Genomic DNA, 19,266 nt, shown 5'->3' with positions numbered 1-19,266 from the left:
GCTGAAGCCATGGCAAAAGAACATAAATTGTGGAGATTTCATGGACATTTATTAGTTCCCCAAATTAATACTTTTATAATTTCTTAGGCCTGTCTTTACTGCAGTCTCTGAACATAAATTGTGAAGATTTTGTGGACATTTATCACTTCCCCAATCAATACTCTTGTGATTTCCTATGCCTGTCTTTACTTATTTCTTAATCCTGTCATCTTTGTAAGCTGAGGATGTATGTCACTTCAGGACCCTGTGATGATTACGCTAACTGCACAAATTGTTTGTAGAGCATGTGTGTTTGAACAATATGAAATCTGGGCACCTTAAGAACAAGATAACAGTGATTTTCAGGAAACAAGGGAGATAACCTTAAAGTCTGGCTGCCTGTGGGCCAGGCAGGACAGAGCCATATTTTTCTTATTGCCGAAAACGGGTGAAATATCGCTGAATTCTTTCCACAGTAAGGAATATTAATAATTAACAGCCCTGGGAAAGGAATGCATTCCCAGGGCAGGGCCTCTAACATGGCTGCCCTAGGAGTGTCTGCTTTATGCAGATGTAGAAAGGGATGAAACACGCCCTAGTCTCCTGCACCTCCAGGCTTGCTAGGATTAGGAAATTCCAGCATGGCGAATTCTAGTCAGACCGGTTCTCTGCTCTTGAACCCTGTTAAGATGTTTATCAATGACAATGTGTGCCTGGAACTTCATTAGCAATTTTAATTTTGCCCAGTCCTGTGACCTCACCCTGCCCCCATTTGCCTTGTAATATTTTATTACCTTGTGAAGCATGTGATCTCTGTGATCCACACCCTATTTGTACACTCCCTCCCCTTTTGAAAATAACTAATAAAAACTTGCTGGTTTCGTGGCTTGGGGGGCATCATGGAACCTGCCGACATGTGATGTCTCCCCTGGACACCTAGCTTTAAAATTTCTCTCCTTTGTATTCTTTCCCTTTATTTCTCAGACCGGCCAACACTCAGGGAAACAGAAAAGAACCCATGTAGAATTATCAGGTGCGGATTCCCCCAATATCCCAGTTTGGGTGCTGGGCTCTCAGAGGAAGCAACTGGGGAGAGTGTTCCATGAAACCACAGCAGAAGCTGCAAGACTTGTCCTCTGGGCTCAGAAGTCCTGCAGTGACACTTCTACCACATTCTTTTGGTGACAAGTGAGTCATGAAAGCTGGCCTAGATTCAAGAGCAGGGAAATTAAACTCTATCTCTTGATGAGGGAGTGCCAAGGTCACACTTGGAAAAGCATGTGGGATAAGAACAATTGTAATATGGCCATCTTTGGAAAATACAGTCTACCACACTGACCTAATTTGGTTCATGGAATTTTCTTTTTTCAACACAATAAGGTTGAAATGCCCTGAGGCCTTACTACTCAACCTGTTGTTCGGGGACCAGAAACATCAGTGTTACCTGGGCATTTATTAGGAGTACTGAATCTTAGCCTACTGAATCAGCATCTGTTTCTGACAAGGTCTCCAGGTGATTTATTTACACTTTGAAGTTTGAAAAACACTGCCCAGGAGACGCTGACCATGAATTGGTCTTTTCTGTATTCACCCAACTGCAGAAGGAAAATAGCAAGCGCCGAAGGAATAGTTGAACTGACCTGGTTTGAATTCCTGTTTACATGCAGAGTTCCTGTACTTTAAATTATACCTGTCACTTGTAATTTTAACCCTATTAACGTTGATTAGAATCTAACTTATCTTTTTAGGGGCAATCACTATATCTTTAATAAGTATCCTCAAAATGTAGTATAATGCATAATCCTAGCTTTAATAATTATCAGTCACTAATATCCTTGACTCAGGAAGGTTCAGGATGATCATGCACTTTGATATGTTTAATAATGCTTTTTTGAGTAATGTCTAAGATTAAAGCATTAGGCTCTTTTGGATTTTACATTTCCCTTAAACTATTTTTTAATTGTTGGATCTTCTAAAGCTTTTTCCCTCCTATAACAACTGACTGTTGGTAGATATCTATTTTCTACTGAATGAAAGAATATGTTTTTTTAATATGTGTTAAGACACCTTGAGTTATTCTATAAAATTTTAAAAACCTGTGAAATGTGTATAGGACTTACTAAATCTTTAGCAGATGACTATTATGTATTTCAATTATTACATATAGTTGAATTCATAGGTTCCATTTATTCATGTTTCCTTTAAATAGTCATCTTAAAATTCATTTTGGAGCAAAAGAATAAACATCCAAAAATTCATTTTGATTGGCACATTAATTTTAAGGCAGTTTTTCTCAAACTGTGATTTCCAGGCAACTACTATTTGCAGCATCTGAAGTGCTTGTTAAAACTGCAGATTTCTGATCACCATCCCAGTCCTTTTGAATCAGACTCTCTGGAGTTGGAACATGGAAAAGTCTCTGAGGTTGGGACCTAAATTCTTTGGCACACTGAAGTTTGTGACCTACTTTCTTAAGGAGTTAAGTATATGAGTCTTACAAACATCTTTTAAGTTATTTATTATGGGAATAAGTGGGTTTTGGGATATTGGTAGGGAGCAGCTTTTCAAATTCATGTCTTGGGAGCTCTAATATTAAAATATAATGTAAATAATAGAATAATTTTAATTGGAAGACATCTGAGAGATTATCTAGTCATACCCTTTTAATTTTTTAGATTATGAAACTGAGCTCCAGAGAGTTTAAATGACTTTTCACAAGTAACGCTAGTTAATAGCAAAGCTGCGACCCGAACCCAAGTCCTGTGTCAACCAAGCTAGCGTTTCTCCTTTATGCTAAAACAAGGTAGATTCATCTTATCTTTTAGCTTCGCAATTAGGTATGTTAATATGGAAAGCGTAAAAAAAATGAGCATTTAATCAGCAGTTCTTGGTTTACTGAATTAATGAGGTTAATAAAATTAAAGTTTACATTCTTTGATCCTATTATGGCTTTAATCATCCAATATAAGTCTTTTCTTAGAGGTTTCCTTGTATGTCCTTATAAACCTCATCATAACTAAGGAAAACTGCTAGGTAAAATATCTTAACATGAAAAGCCCTACATGAAAAACTAAAATAGATACAGTAAGCAACGATTTATACTCTTTATGAAAAGTAGCTGAGAGTTTTTTTAATGAATAAAATTTTATATGCCATGAATTTCATAAATGTCAAACACTTATGAAAAGCATTTTACTAGAGATTATTAATACTTTCAGAAAATTAGGGTAGGTGGAACCTCTCCTTCAACTCATCTTCAAACTCAATTTCCTTCAGATCATTTTTTCTCTTCCTCACTTCTTGTGTCCCCATCCATTCCCCATGTAATTGCACAAGTACAATAGCGATGGGTAAGCCACAGTACCCATAATGGTTTTTTAGGTGTTCAGTTAATAAACTGACTTTTAAATGACAAAAGGTCCCTAAACTCTTGCATAATCTCATTTTTTTAAATTCGTTTTCTTTCACAAAAGGAAAAAACATCAACTCTATTTTCTGTACATTTTCAATATTTTTCAATTAACATTTTTCAATATTTTACCTTTCTTTATGGAGTTTTAGCAACAGATACATTGTGTGTGTTGCAGCACATCTACAATAGGCACGTAACATACTAGGAGATGGAGAAGGGCTGGAGTGGATATTTACTGTGCAGTAAAAGGCAGAAGAACTCCTCAGAAGTTCATGTCCTGTCTCTTTGCCTCACACTTGTGCTCTTTCTCTCTTCCATTTTGCCATCCCTCTGAATTTGGAACATAGAGATTGATTGAACTAACCTTTCTTCTCTTCTTTTTTTCTTCTTTTTTTGGTTTCTGTTTTTTTTTTTTTTCCTTCTACTGTTTTCCAGCTCTGAGTTGCAGATTGGTTTTCTTTACTCATCTCTTTCTCTGTTCCTCTTGGGCAAGGTATCATAGCAGAGAGCCCTGATAAATGCATACTTCTGCCTTACCTCTATTCCTCATGATGTCATTTTGCGTGGAACCGAGCTTACCTGAGAATGTGCAACATAATCAACTGAATAAAAAGGTCATTGACACAGCTGGCTGTGGTTGTTACCAGCAGAGACTTGGAAAGAAGTGTTTGACACTCAAAAGGGGAATGTAGTGGAATTTCTTGGACCCCACTCTGCCACCTCAAGTAGGAAGTTCTTGAAACTTTCAGCTTAGGCTCTCTTCATTTACATTAGAATTGAGAGGGGTGTAGCCTGGGAATGATTAATGAATTCAATGAGTTCTAAGGGGTGTTGAGAAAGAGTGGAACTGGCGTGTGTGAGAAGTTAGGTTAATAGAGAATAGTACCAGTGTATTCAGAGCTTTTGGAAATTGTCCCTGCTAACACCATGACACCAGTCAGCCTTCTGATCTACAGAACTGAAAGATAAGTTAGTGTTGTTTTAACCATTACATTTGTGGCAATTTGTTTTGGCAGCAATAGAAAAACAATATAGGGCCGATCTTTTTTTTCTACCCACCTAATTTAATTTTTAGGAAAAATCACCCTAGAAAGAAGTAGAGTAGATGACTGCTTTGATTCAGTTTTTTATTTTTTCTTTTCTTTTGAGATGGGGTCTTGCTGTGTTACCCAGACTGGTGTGCAGTGGCACAATCATGGCTCACTGCAGCCTTGACCTCCAGAGTTCAAGCAAGTCCTCTCACCTCAGCCTTTCAACACTGTAGCTGGGACCACAGGTACATGCCTATATGCCTGGATAATTTATTTGTTTATTTTTGTAGATATAGGGTCTCACTATATTGCCTAGGATGGCCTCAAACTCCTGGCTTAAGTGATCCACCCTCCTTGGCCTCTCACTGTATTGGGATTATAGGCATGAGGCACTGCGCCCAAGCTAATTTAGTTTTTTATTGTTATATTATTATTTGACCTGTTTTTATATTTTACAAATCAATGGAAAGAAATAAATAACAGAAAGCCTGCTGTTTTGGTTCAGATATGCCTTCTGCCAAGATGAATGAGGTTATAGTTTGGGTATATGCATTTACTAATGTAAATAGAATCCACAGCAACATAGAATCAAATGTCCATATTAAAAATAAATGTTTTATATATTTTATATTTGTGTGACCATTGTACAGTGTGAATCATTAAGAAATAAAAGAAAAGCAAGATTTAGGCTTATGAATTATCACATTTTGCTAAGAATAATACAAATAATAATTTACTCATCCTCAACTTTTTCTGAGAATACTCATATATTTTTGAAATGTTGGATAATGCTAAGGATTGCTAATGCATTTAATCCCATAATTCACAAGTTTCCAGAGGAATATGCTTTCTTGTTTCACATCAGTTAAACCATAATGTTATTGTAGCTTTAGCTTGAAATATAGGACTGATATTTTCATTCAACAAGTACCTACCCTCTTCAATATTACAAAGAATATGTAGCAGCCTATACATTCATACAATAAAATATTGACAATAAAATAAGTCAGCAAGAAGAGAACAATAAAAAAAGAAAAAATAACCTCCAATAAAAAGTTAGTATCCAAGGATTTATGGCACAAAACTGTCCTACAAGTAGGATACAGATTTGACTCTGAGTTTTCTTTCAGATCCTGATTGGTTATATAATATTCAGTGTTTGTAATAAAAATGAACTAGTTTCTTGGGAGAAGAAAAACTGTTCCTGTTACTAAAGTCTGTGATTTTGTTCCCCCAGGACTGTCATGCAACAAACAGGGTATGATATTGAGAAAGGTCCTCAGTAACAAATGCACTGCTATTATAGTAATGAACTTCCTAGGGTTCTTTTTGTGTAATCATCTTCATTCTGGGCAGGTGTTTTAACATTTTAGTATAGTTAAATAAAATCAGTTCTATTAGGATCCCAAATAACTGTGGCCTGGCTTAATGGAAGCAGGAGTTGGTAATGGAGATTAGGGAAAATTAGAGGGATTAGAATGGATGTATAGAAAATCCTTTAGCCTTCAGGAAATATTTCTCAAATTTTATTTTTTGTCACCTGTATTTTGATAAGAATCAGGCAGCAGAGGGTTGAAGGTTATGCTCTCTAGGGAACTGAAATTGTAATATCTAATGTCCCTGGTTAAGGTTAGATCCATTTGCTTTAACAATTAATTAAATTGTGGGTTGACATGGCATTATTTTTTTTTTTTTTCTTTAATGTAGGACTCTAGCCATTTGCAGGAGATGCTTTCGAGATACAGAAAGCATCCGGAAGGGTTATTGTTGAATGAAATGCCAACTAAACTCAAATGTAATTTGGCATTTAATCAGGTTTATATTTGGATACAGTTAACATCTTATTTAACATCTCTTAATTTTCAGGCACTAGCACAGTTAATATAAATAATTGTAATACAAAGTTGACAAAATGATAAATGCCATGGAAATATACATAAAATTCTGGGAGTTCAAAAGAGATAAAAATTCCCTCTGGCTTTAGAATAAGGGAAGGCTTTATAGAAATCGAAGGCATGACTTGGGGGCTATTCCAGCTACTCTTATTCTTTATGTACTCTGTCTGAATACATCTCAATAGTTGAGTTTCTTTTATTTAAGTAGAGTGATAGTACTTTTGGTTTGCGAATACAGCTTCAAATCAGTACTAGTCATTCTACTTTTCCAGCCCTCCTCAACCACTTTACCTTCCTCAATCCTTCCTTTGCAGAAATTCTGGAGAGGCCATTGAAATGCTGCCTGAAATTCAGGAAATATTTAGAAATCATCTGCGTATAGTAAAATCTGTCCATTCTAATTGTAAATGGAATTACACAATGTGTTTGCTTGGAACATTGATAGAACAGATGTTTGAGGAAATAACAGTGAAACGGTGATTCTCAGAATGTGTTTTCAGAGAACCTTAGCAAACTAAAATAATGTTGTTATACCACTAGAGTATAATGATAGTCTTACTTGACTATTATATTTCCATATATTCTGTCTCTTACACACACAATATTGATATACATTTTTCTCAGCATCTTTTCCAGACATTTAAAACTTACTATGCCTTTCTGTGCTATGAACTAGTGTAAGATTATAACAGATTTAGCACAAAATGGTAAATATTTAGTTTCAGCTGCAATTCTATATTAAATGATTGGTACCTATTTCATGAGGCACCAAAAAAAGCTACCCATCTCTATTCTCTTTCCTTAGCAGATTTGAGAAGAACTGCAATAAAATGTTTAGTTGTTACAATTAGAAATGGAATGTGTCCATGTCATAAGTGTTTTAGAATATTTGACACATAATTTTAAGAAAATATTGTAATTTTTGATGGAACTTTTTAAAAAATGTCACTTAGACTGATTTTTGTCTTAAACACAATTTAGTCTTCTCTTGATGTCTGATTTTTATTATTATAGACGTATAAAAACCAGTGTTTTACATTTCTTGTAGGACTTTATAAAGGGCATCCATAGACATTATCTCATCTGAAACTCTCTATACCCCACACCCCTTGTTCTCATTTGCCATTTATGCTCTGATGAGAGTTAGAAAACCATCTAACCTAGTTTATTAGAATTGGGCTTCAAATATGGCTGTGAGGACCCCTCCTAGTGAGTAAGGAGTGTGGCCTTTGTGATCGCTGTTTTCATCATCTGAGGCTATCTGACTTAATTCTGAATTCTTGGCAGTGTTTGATTTGAGTGATGTAGCTGGAAGAGTTGACCAGATGAGGGGAATTTTGCAGCTGGCTTTTTAGCACACATCATTTTATAAATATCCCCTCTGAAATGCTGTCAGAGAGCCTATATGAAGAATTAAAGCAAAATAAAATAGGTTTAACATAATGTATTTAATGCTATACTTAACATAAATTTTTTTTTAAATTAGTGTTAAATTATGGGAAATAGTTTGGGAAACAATAAATATTTCACGTATCATTGCAGAGATTAGAATCTCTGCATATATCAATGCAGTACTTTATATGAAGGACTTTATGTTATATAGGGAAATTTAAAGAACATTATCTTGATATTGTATGTCAATTAATTGACATTAAGGATAAACTAAAAATGATTGCATCTTTTTAAATGGAATCACTCAGGAGAATATATAATTGTATGTGTGACACTTCTAAAAATTTCTAAGTCATAAATTTCTGGTTTCATTATAAATAATAGTAGTACTTAGAATTTTGTGCACACTTATTCCTTAAGTCACTTCATTGTCATATGTGCTAAATGTATCCTGTGAAATAAAATGTTGCAGACCTGAGAGCAGGAATGTGAATTTTTTATTGAGGGTTACGTATGACAGTGCATGACTACCTAAATGGGCATTCTAGTGGATAAAAGAACTTTGACTGTTTAGTTATTACTACTGATGATTTTTTCCTTTCTTAAGTATGTATAGGAAAGACTTGTCAAAAACCTCAGGTACTTTAAAAATAGTCACTCCAATTTTGGTAGCTACACAGAGAAATATTAATATGGTGTGACAGGAAGAAGTGCAGAAGAATCTACCTCTAATGGCTGTGAATATTCTGGGGTCTGAAAAATATGTGGTTTTGACACTGACTCTTTCTGTAATTCCTTGTAATATTTCATCAGCCCCCTCTACTGTAATTAAATGCTTTTGCATGCCTAGTTTCCTTCTCACAGACTTCATTCTCTGTGTCTTCTTCACTGCAGTTACTTTTACTTTGACAAAAGTCTATCCTACTAGGTGCCCATGACACTCTTCTTGGTTTTCCTCCTATCTCTCATCATTCCTTTTCAGTTTCCTTCTAAATCTAAGGTGTTTTATCTTCACTTTTCCATAACTTACATTGATTTCTTCTCCCATGCTCCCTCAAGTGTTAGGCACCTACTTTGAGCCAGGCACTGTGCTAGACCTGGGATATGACATAGCAGTGAATATGGCAAAGCCCATGCCCATGTGAAGCTTATATACTGAATGGGGCCAGGCAAATCACCTAGTCATGCTGGAAGGGAAAAAGTCGGGACAGAGAGTGAAAGCGATGCTAACTGATGTAAGTGGGGTAGTGCTAGTGGGGCTAGGACCATGTGGTTAGAGCAGAAAGAGCAAGGCATAAAGTGTTAGAAGCCAGAAAAATAGACAACGCTAGGACATGGAGGGCCTTATAGGCCATGGTCTAGGGCTTAGATTTTAGGAATTTCCTATACGACAGTTTCCTAAGGTTATATGGTCATTTCCCAGGATTCTCTATTGACCCTCCCTCAAATCTCTTTATGTACTTTTCTTCTTCATTTCTGTTAACAGCTTTAGCTATTGCCTCTGAGAAGATGTATCCCAAATCCATTGTGGCTGTGACAAATTTTTTTTTTTCTGAATTACCATTCTGTATTTCTCTACTGAATGCTGGGAATTTCCATCACTATTTCAAGAGAATGGTTAAAACAAAACGCGTTAACTTTTTCTGCTGTTTTCCAGTCAGCTTGCCATTTTGGCTTTCCTGTTTCTGTGAATGAAAACATTAATTTCATAGTCATCCAACTTCAAAACTAAGGTGTAATCTTAGATTGTGCCTTCCTTCTTTGTTGTTGTTTTTTCATGTATCAGGTATTTATCGAGTGTCTAGTTTATGCCAGATATTGCTTTAAGCACTTGAGATACATAGTTGAACAAAGCAGACCAAGAAGTGATTCCTGACCAGCAAGGCAGTGGTGGGTTACTAACAATAAACAATGAACATGATAGGCAGTTAAGTGATCCAGTCTGTTGGAGGGCAATAAGTGCCGTGGAAACAGCGTAGGGAAAGAGGCTGGGGGTGCTGGGTTGAGAAGCAGATGGGTAGTCCGTGTATGCTCTTTGAGAAGCAACACCTAAGGACTTAAAGGAGGTGAAAATGTTAGCCATGCAGAGTCCTAGGGGAAGAGGATTCCAAGTAGAGGAAAGTGCCAGTGTAAAGGTCTTAAAGGGGAAACCCCCCCTAAGTATTCAAGAATCAGCAAGGAGCCCATCATGGCTGGAGTAAGGCCAACAAGGAAGAGAGTGAGCAGATGAGGCCAGAGAGGTGATGGAGTCTTGAAGGCAGTGATGCTGAGATCAGGGAGGGCCTAGGTAGACTCTGTAGGAACTTTGGTTACTAATCTGAGTGAGAAGGGGAGACCTTGAAAGGTTTTGAGTAGAGGAGCTTACATTTTAAAAAGTACCACTTTTTTTTTTTCCTGAAATCACTTTTAAATTAATTCCTTCCCCACTCCCTTGACCTTTTCTCTTCCCATTGCCACTTTTTGTATCTGGACTGTTATTTTAGCTTCTTGCTTGCTTCTATCTGGCACTTAATCATCAGAGAAATATGAAAATAGTATTTGGTTCTCGTCCATCTGATCAACATTCTTTTTTGTTTATTTATTTTTTGGTTCTCTGTTTCTACATGTTAAAATTCTGACCCAAGGTAGTACTAATAGTCTTCCGTGACATTGTTTTGGAGCCACCCTGCATGAACTGTTCCCTGAATGGGCTTGCTTGCTATCCACATGTGTACCAGGAACTTTTGTACTTACAGAGGTGTCCAGTATTTTAGCTTCCGTGGGCCACAATGGAAGAAGAAGAATTGTCTGGGGCCACACATAGAATACACTCACACTAACGACAGCTGATGAGCTTAAAAGTAATCACAAAAAAATCTCATAACGTTTTAAGAAAGTTTACGAACTTGTGTTGGGCTGCATTCACAGCTGTCCTGGGCTGCCTGTGGCCCACAGGACGCAGGTTGGATAAGCTTGCTTTAGAACCGTTGCTCCCCCCTGAATGGCCTCACTTCTCATTCCTTCTCTTCTATCCCCACTATAGCAATACTCCAGTCTTTGGAAAATCACCAAAAGTCTAAAAGTTCTTCATTCCCTCATTTGTATCATTCATTCATTCATGTAATTTTTCATCAGAACTTTATTTAATACATATTTTGTGCCAGCAATTGTGAGGGAGCTTAAGACTCAAAGGTGGGTTAAGCTAGATATATGTGCCTTAGTAGCTAACAGTTCCACAGGGGAGAGAGAGAACCATAGATTTCACATTCAGCTAAATACACCCTTGAAATTTGTGTTAAGGACTGGGAGAGAAAAGAACACATTACTTTCAGTTAGAATAATTGGCTAAGAGAGGATCTAATTTAGATTGGGGCACCTCATTTTTGTGAGGTGAGGGAGTGAGGAAATCATTTTATGGAGATAATATTTAACTTGAAACCTGGAGAATAAAAACCAGCCAGCTAAGGGAAGTGTGATGTGGTGGAACCAAGACTCTTTAAGCAGAACGAATGGCATTGCAAAGACCTGAGGTTATAAGGACCTTGGGAATAGAAACAGAAAAAGAAAGTTGAACAAAATCCCCTGAGGTTGGAGCCTCGTGAGGACACTGAGAATGGCAAACTTGAGGATGGTGGGCAGCACAGATGATGTGGGCCTTAAAGGCCAAAGTAATGAGTGCAGTTTTAAGTGCAACGGGAAGCAATTAAAGTGTTTTAAGCAAACGAGTGGCATGATCTTTTTGGAGGTTGAGACTTCCATCTGTTCATCAAAATCCATTTGTCTCTTCTCTCTGGGCATACAGCCAGCTTACATTTCCTGGCCCTCTTTGCAGTTGGCTGTGAGCCATGCAATTGTATCCTGTCTATGGCAGTAAGTGGAAATAGTGAATAGCACCAGTAGGGCTAGCTCATAAAAATTTCCCATGTGGGCTTCCTCAGACTGCTTCCCGTTTTGACTAGGCATACTGGAAGATTATATTAAGATGATAGAGCCACTGTCAGCCTGGACTCCTGGATGGCTGTGTGGAGTAGAAACCCCTCCTGGCCAATCCAAAACCATCCTGAACTTTATGTGAGTGAGAAAGAAGCACCTGATGTTTTGAGCCCTTACATGCTTGCTTCACTTGCTACCAAATTCAAATTTCTCCAAATTTAATATGATAATGTTAAAGGGCAATTTTGGCTGCCACACTAGGTGAATATGTAGATCACGTGAATAGTAACAGTGGCCAAAGCGAGGGTTTATTGTGATGTGGACTAGGTACATTTCAGTTGAAATAGATACTGGATAATTTCGAGAGAAAAATCAACAGTTCCTACTAACTGTTTTCTGTGTCTGGTGAGATTATGGAGGAAAAAAATTTTACTTGATTTTACTGTCAACTGTCCTGTCAATTACTTTCTGGACTTTCCATAGCATACTCACTGAATTTCAGTAGGCATGTATTTTATTTATTCGACTGGATTGAATCAAATGAGGACAAATGAGCTGTCTTTCAGGATTTCTCATTTATTACTAGATTTAGTACAATGCTTTATATAAAGTACTTTCTTTCATTAAACTTTACTTAAATTAATAAATAAAAGGGCCAGCTCTCAGATTTCAAGTCCATGGAGTTATTGGACGTCACTTGATCCAACGCTTGCCTTGTCACTAATACTGGCTCAGTTTGACTTAAATTTTCTTTGCTTTCTAAATGAGATGTTTAATTGCATTGAATTTTGTTTTACCTGTGGCTTAGTGGGGTAAAATAACATCACGTGGCCTGGAATTTGAATGTTTGCCATAGCAGATATGGAGAAGTGTTTTCAACAGGCACACGGGCTGATCCTCACTGCCCTCCCTATCACTTTCCAGTGACTGCCGTAGCCATTGCCCATTGCTCAGAGTCGCTGACCGCTTCGGTGGCACTGTTTCTTCCCTGAGTCAGGCACTCATCTGGGAGAATCATTATGATCTTTGGAAAATCTTAAGATAGGGAGTTTTTGTAATCCAAATAAACAGTGATGATGTTTATAACTAAGGAAATGTTCGTGGATTTAGGAGGATGGGAGGATAATGTAGATGTTACAGAATGCAGTGACAGCAGATTTGGAGCAAAGAAAAGACTGGAATAAAGATGAATACTGATACTCCCATGCTGATGCACTTCACCTTATAAACTTCCATATATAAAAACAGACCTATCGTTCCAGGATAAAGCCAGTTCACGCTGTTTGCTACCAACAGATGATGTTAGGGATGAGACAACATTTTAGCCTTATACATTTTAATAACTTTTTATATGTTTACTGTGTTCGTGCTTAGTTTGGATACAGTTTATGGACATTAATTCATTAATGCCTGAGAAGGCCAATAGCAGTGAGTGTTGGAATTACTGGTAATAGGAGATAAAATAATATGACCATAATATAGAAGAGATTAAAATTAAAATTGGAAAGCATGAGGAAGATGTTGGAAATTATATTTATAGAAGAGGTGAATCTATTAACCAATAGGAACAACTCTGAATAGGGAATAATTAACTATGTAACTTTTGAAAAATCCTGTGTATTTCATAGTACATGACTAAGTATAAAGTAATTAGTCAGGTAAAGAGAGAAACTCCAATTTTTGGAGTATCTGGAAGATGAGCTTTGCTACTAAGTACCCACTAGCTCAATGCTCTTTTAAGTGAAAGCTAGAGGTTTGTTCCAGAGGGTATGGGCCAAGAATGGTAGAAGAGTTGTAGCAATGTTTTCTTGTGAGACATGGCCCCATAGGTTCCAGGGCTGTTTGTAGTGCACATTATAAAGGCAAGTGTAGAAGTGGCATATGGAGATGGCATAAGCTTTTAAGATCCCTGTGAGGCTTACAAAGGGGAAGAAGGGAAATACCATACCCAGTTGTAGAAGTCAGAACAGAAAGGAAAATGACAGATTTGAGTGCAACAGAAAAGCTATAGTCACAGGCATCTTTGCTGAATATATATATATATATATATATACACACACACACACATATATATATATATCTGCTGAAAACATACGCTCTTTGGTAAAGGACACCTCCCTTTCATTTCTGTGTTGCTTGACAGCATAATGGCAAAGACATCAACATAGTTTGAAGGAGTAAGAAATTCTTCCCTTGTCCGTGTTGCCTGAGAGCCAGTGACCTCATGTGTGAAAACACAGAATAAGTTAAAGGTCTGAGAAAAAATACGGCATCTCTAAATCTGATATGTGTTTTCGAAATAAGTACAACCTCCACACTAACACATTATTTGTTCCAATTTTGTTTTCAAATAAATGTGCTTATATTTAAATTAATGTTTCATATTATTGTATGATGTTTAAAGTAGAAACATGAGCCACAACGACTTGACTGTAATGTGGACTTGATGTTTAAGAAATATCACATTTTAGAAAAAACCATCATTTTTCTTCAGCTGTAGTACTGACTATAGGCCTGGTGTTTTCTGAATAATTAAAAGATGAAACAGAATCAGAAAACAAGAGAGAGATGGAAGGAACTGAAAGTAAGAATAGGCTTTTCAGTGTGAAAGGCTGCAGTTTGAGGGGTGTATATATATATGTATACATATATAAAAATATATATTAAAGTTATAATTTTAATCATAAAGTTAGATTAAGCTAGGACAAATATGAGTTAGTTCTTCAAATTCATAAGCTTTAGAAATGTGGAATTTCCACAGAAGCTTACTGAGACTATTTTAAAGAAGTAACTTTACATACTGAATGTAGCATGGAACTCATTTCTCTTATGCCACCTTGTGTGGGAGGAAGATGTAAATAAGTGAAAAAGTATGTAATGTGTGGAAAACTGCCCCACAATGGGTTATTATGGGAAATTAGAGATTTTTTGAATTTATGTGTCCCATATAATTCTTACTAGATATAAAATACCAAGTAGAATATATAAATGCACTTATTTTACAGTTTGATGAAATGTATATGTTGTATGATTTTTTTATTCTCATCCTATGTAAATTTTGTATTCTATAGTACCTTAATATGATTTTTTCATTTCTGTCATATGTGAATTTCTACCTTATATGAATTACTGATAGTTAATAACTATTTTACATTTATAGCCAAATGTGGAAAGAAAAAGCGTTAGTTTTCACAAGTCATATTTTTGACATTTAAAAAGATGTGCTTGTGAGCTGAAGATGATAGATATTTCTTTTTTAAATTAACACATTTTGTGCTTTCTCTAGGCTGGAATGATAAAAAGTGATAATGAAGAGTATTTCATTGAACCCTTGGAAAGAGGTAAACAGATGGAGGAAGAAAAAGGAAGGATTCATGTTGTCTACAAGAGATCAGCAGTAGAACAGGCTCCCATAGACATGTCCAAAGACTTCCACTACAGAGGTAGGCATCTTGACAAAGCTTAATAACGAAATATAATTTTAAGATATTATGAAAATAACTCTCTCATCAAGTAAGAGAATGTGATTGTCATGTGCTCTTGTATATTGTGGAGGTAGCAAAAGAAGTTTACTTTTATAAATCATGAAATTTGGCTTGCTTTTAAAAAAATGCATAGAGTATATGTTACAGGTGTTTATTCCAGTGTGTTATATATCCCTGATATGACTTCTTTTAATACCTTTATATTAAAACTATTGGTTCTCTAGCTTATGTTAAAATTTGAAAATATTTGTGGTTTGTGCTTTACAGAAGTATCTTAATTATGAATTATCAGTGTTATTTTAAACCTTTTAAAGGACATATATTGACATGACAAACAGTTGCTTTTTGTTTTAAGACCAGTGTGATGGATATATTTGAAAATAATAATGCTACTTGACTTTAAAATCTATTTTGCAAAACTTTTACTATATGGAGGAGACAATGAATCAAATTCTTCTGTGGAATTTTATTTCAAATTAGGCTAGAACTGCTAAAGTCAAGTAAATTATGTTGCATAAAAGTTTTCTATTTTTGTTTGTTTGTTTAAATTAAACCTGAAAGTTACTTACTATTAAGGAGATATGCTTATGCATTGGATATAAAATTTCCTTTGTGGAGAAAAAGAAAATTTGGGAATCCATTTTTTTTTTTTAACAAATCTCAAAAAGTCTGTTAACATTTGCCAGGACAACTTTCTTAATTAAGAATAAAGAGTTTTCTCTTTAGAAATTATTTATCTTCTAGATTGCCTTTTGAAATTTGTTACCTAGTCATTAGTCTGATTTTCAGATGCTACTAACTTCTCCTAAAATTCTTTATGAATAGAATAGTGCAATTTAAGATAACTTTAAAGTTAACACATCTTGAACATTTTAAAGAAATTTCTCATTTGAAACAACAGGACTATAATAATAAACCCAATATTATGAAATGTGTGCCTAGCTTATAGAGTCACTGTAGTGGCTTTGCAGTTAGACTTGGTGTGAGTAATAATAGCTCTGCACACCAAGTTGTTGTTATCTTAGATTAGTATTTAACCTCTCTGAGCCTCAGTTTTTTTTATGAAAAAAGAAGTAATATATATTGCACAATTGTAATAAGTATTAAACGTATATGCAAATTGCCTAATGTAGTATTCAGCAAAAATGGGTGCTTAATCAATGCTAGCTGTTATTTAATTAACTGTTAATATTTAATATCTTTGCAGAAGATTAGCATGTTAAGAGTTTTGTTTAAGTTGAACCATTAGTCATTGTCTTCAGGTGAATCTCAATTTTCATATTCTAAAATTGTTATTCTAAATCAGAAGACTGGTTATGTTAAAGAAAAGGTAGTAGGATAGAGTGCTTTTTCTATAAGTAAATCTTTGTTGTTGCATATTGCTAATATCTAATACCTCTTTCAAAGCAATGGTTAAATATTTTTTAGGAAAGCATAGGCCACATGGTATGGAATTGTATAGGAGAACTGAAAGCCAGATGAGTTACTGTGGCTGTCCTCCCATCAGCTCCATCTGTCATAACCGTAGTTTCATCAAGCTGTACCCTATTACTACATTTCAATTCCTGACCGTGTATATTTCTATAAATATTAGTCCTAGTACTTTTCATTAGTCTGATATAAGAAGAAGAGTTTTTTTGCTTGAAGTAAGAAAGTTACAAGAAATATTATGTTTAATACTTCTTGTATTTTTAGATGATAGAATAGGGAAATTAACAGTCAGGGTACGTATACATAAAGGAATTGGATGGAATTACAGAAATTTGGAACATTGCTTTAGAAAATTATTTAAAATGTCAATTTCAATAGCATCAACACACTCAGTTTACTTAAAAGTTGTTTTTAATAATGCAGACACTGAAGACTGAGTTTTTCAGTCATTCATAGAAGATTGCAATTATAGTCGAAGTAGGCCACAAACTAGAGTAATACATTCTGAGACAAGTTTCAGTGATCATGGGTCAGAGCAAAAGGAGTTCCTCTGTCACCTCTTGATTACCTTAAAACTTGAATCAAAATTAAATCATTCTGTTCTCTTAAAATGTTCCATGATAAATGTTAATATGAGCTTAATGATTTTCACCTTCTTATTTATGAAGTTCTGATTGAATTAAGTTGTAGGTGATATGAATTTACCTCCTTTTGAGAATCTTGAATTGTAACCATATACATTAGAAGTGTAACTCTCTTGCCTGGGGGAACAAGTGATTCAGATTCAGAACTTTTAAATTGTTCCTTTAACTTCTTGGTAGTAAGATGGAGAGCCAAGTCTTCTCATAGACCAAATACCTTCTGACTGTAAATTAAGAATATATTTTTGTAATGTATTCCATTATTTTAAAATGTAAAATTGAAAATAATTAGGTTTAGAAAGGTATATTTATTTATAAATGAAAGGAAAAGCACTATATAAAATAGTGCCTTTACTGGATTAATTCAAGATTTTATTTTAGGAAACATATGAGGTCTTTCTTAAAGAGTTATGTAGGAAGAGGAATAAAATACATAAGCTAAAACTTACTTGGAATGAAATGTGTTTGAGAACCATGGTCTCCATACATTTCTCTGACAGCAAGTCATCAGTAGAAGTTTTGATCATAAGTAAGCCATTTCTGACCCTGCAGGATTTCATCAGTAGGGCCCATGTAAACAGTCTGCCCTATTTTGCTACTTGTCACAGTAATCGGCTAGCTACATTTCTTGACTTGGCAGTTTAGTTCCTCAAAACTGCCATTCATTTGAGCTCTGGAGTTTGTTGCAAGTGTTATACATTAAAATCTATTAGGACCTGAACTAGGCGATGGAGAGATAGAGCCAAATGGATAGAAATTGAAGTAAAACTATTGGAGTTTTGTGATGGGGTAGATGTTGGAGGAGGTGGGGAAAGAGAGAAATTCTAATCTAGAAGATTAGATAATTCTCTTTCCAGAATTCAGGTATATAAATTGAGAAACAGAAATAGGCTTGATAAAGGAGAATGATAAGTCGGTCCAATTTAAGTAGATTAAGTTATATGATCTTTTAGACCACTGAGTGAATTAAAAAATGCATGGTGTATTTTCATAATCATGTCCCAGAGTCAAAGTGCGAATGGCCTTCTAAACATTTCTTGTGGTAGGGATGGGTAGAGATTAGCTTGAGAGTGAAGTAGCAGTTACTGGCTCGTCGATGGTTAGAATGCCCCTTCTTGCCTTCTACTCTCTCATTCTCAGGTGTATCACTGAGAATCTGAAGGTATACACTGCACAGAATTGGGAGCCTATGAAAGATATTTGCTATAGATAAGAAGAACTTTATGTCTCCAGAAAACAAAATTAAAACTAGAAACAAAACAAAAATTATGCTTCTCCCACACTCGAGAGCCCTAAGCTACTCAGCTTGACCAAATGAAAATATCTATTTCTATTCCCTGTCCGCTAAGAATATTCAACTGAGTTTCCCACAAAAGTCACAGCTTTGAAACTGTTAAGATAATGTATCATACGGTATGATTCAACAACACAAAAACAATCAATCAATCCCATATATAGCAGATTCTTCTTTCCTGACTCTTAATAGGAAAGTTGTATTTTCACAATGTGAAACATGTGAAGAGTTGTTTAAAAATATATTGAACTAAGTAGTAAAGTAAAAAATGCAGTGCTCTGCTTTAGAATTACTCTTTAAAGAATAAGATCTAAAGCAGTTTTACATTTGGCAATATAAATAATGGTGTCTTCTAGTACAGAAGTGGCAAGTATTCATAACACATAGCACTGCCAGTTTCTAGCAAACGAATAGCATCCTTTTCATTAAACAAAAAACATAAACTTGGCATGCTTATGACAAAGAAATTTGTCTACTTCATCATGGTGGGCGGGTTTAATTTGCTTCTTTTTCAGATCTAGGGGTATAAAAATCACTTTTCGAAACTCTTTAATTTGACAAAATTATGTTATATTTGAAATTATAATTGGTAACAATATACTTAATAAAAATTAAAGGGTCATAAATTTCACCTCTACTATTAAATCACTCATTTGTCTAAACTCAAGTAAAAAACATACCCCTGCCTATCTCTTAAGAATGTTTACTCTGTCATCACTAAGGAGTTTGCTTCAGGCAGTTTACTTTTTGGGGGGAAGGTGGTTGAACTTGTATGACATCATTCAGCATTTTAC

At 35.3% G+C, this 19,266-nt stretch overlaps 1 protein-coding gene across 1 annotated transcript in view; it reads left to right on the top strand.

The window, feature by feature from the left end:
• ADAMTS3 (ADAM metallopeptidase with thrombospondin type 1 motif, 3) overlaps window positions 1–19,266 on the top strand; it is a 288,200-nt gene that overhangs the window by 135,516 nt on the left and 133,418 nt on the right. Inside the window, exon 4 of the mRNA XM_011927136.1 lies at window positions 14,908–15,064. Coding sequence (XP_011782526.1) covers window positions 14,908–15,064 — 157 coding nt within the window. The remainder of the gene's footprint in view (window positions 1–14,907; window positions 15,065–19,266) is intronic.

This window comes from Colobus angolensis, unplaced genomic scaffold (genome assembly GCF_000951035.1).
Source record: "Colobus angolensis palliatus isolate OR3802 unplaced genomic scaffold, Cang.pa_1.0 Scaffold70, whole genome shotgun sequence".
Taxonomy (NCBI): Eukaryota; Metazoa; Chordata; class Mammalia; order Primates; family Cercopithecidae; genus Colobus; species Colobus angolensis.
This window is presented reverse-complemented; position numbering and strand designations above follow the sequence as displayed.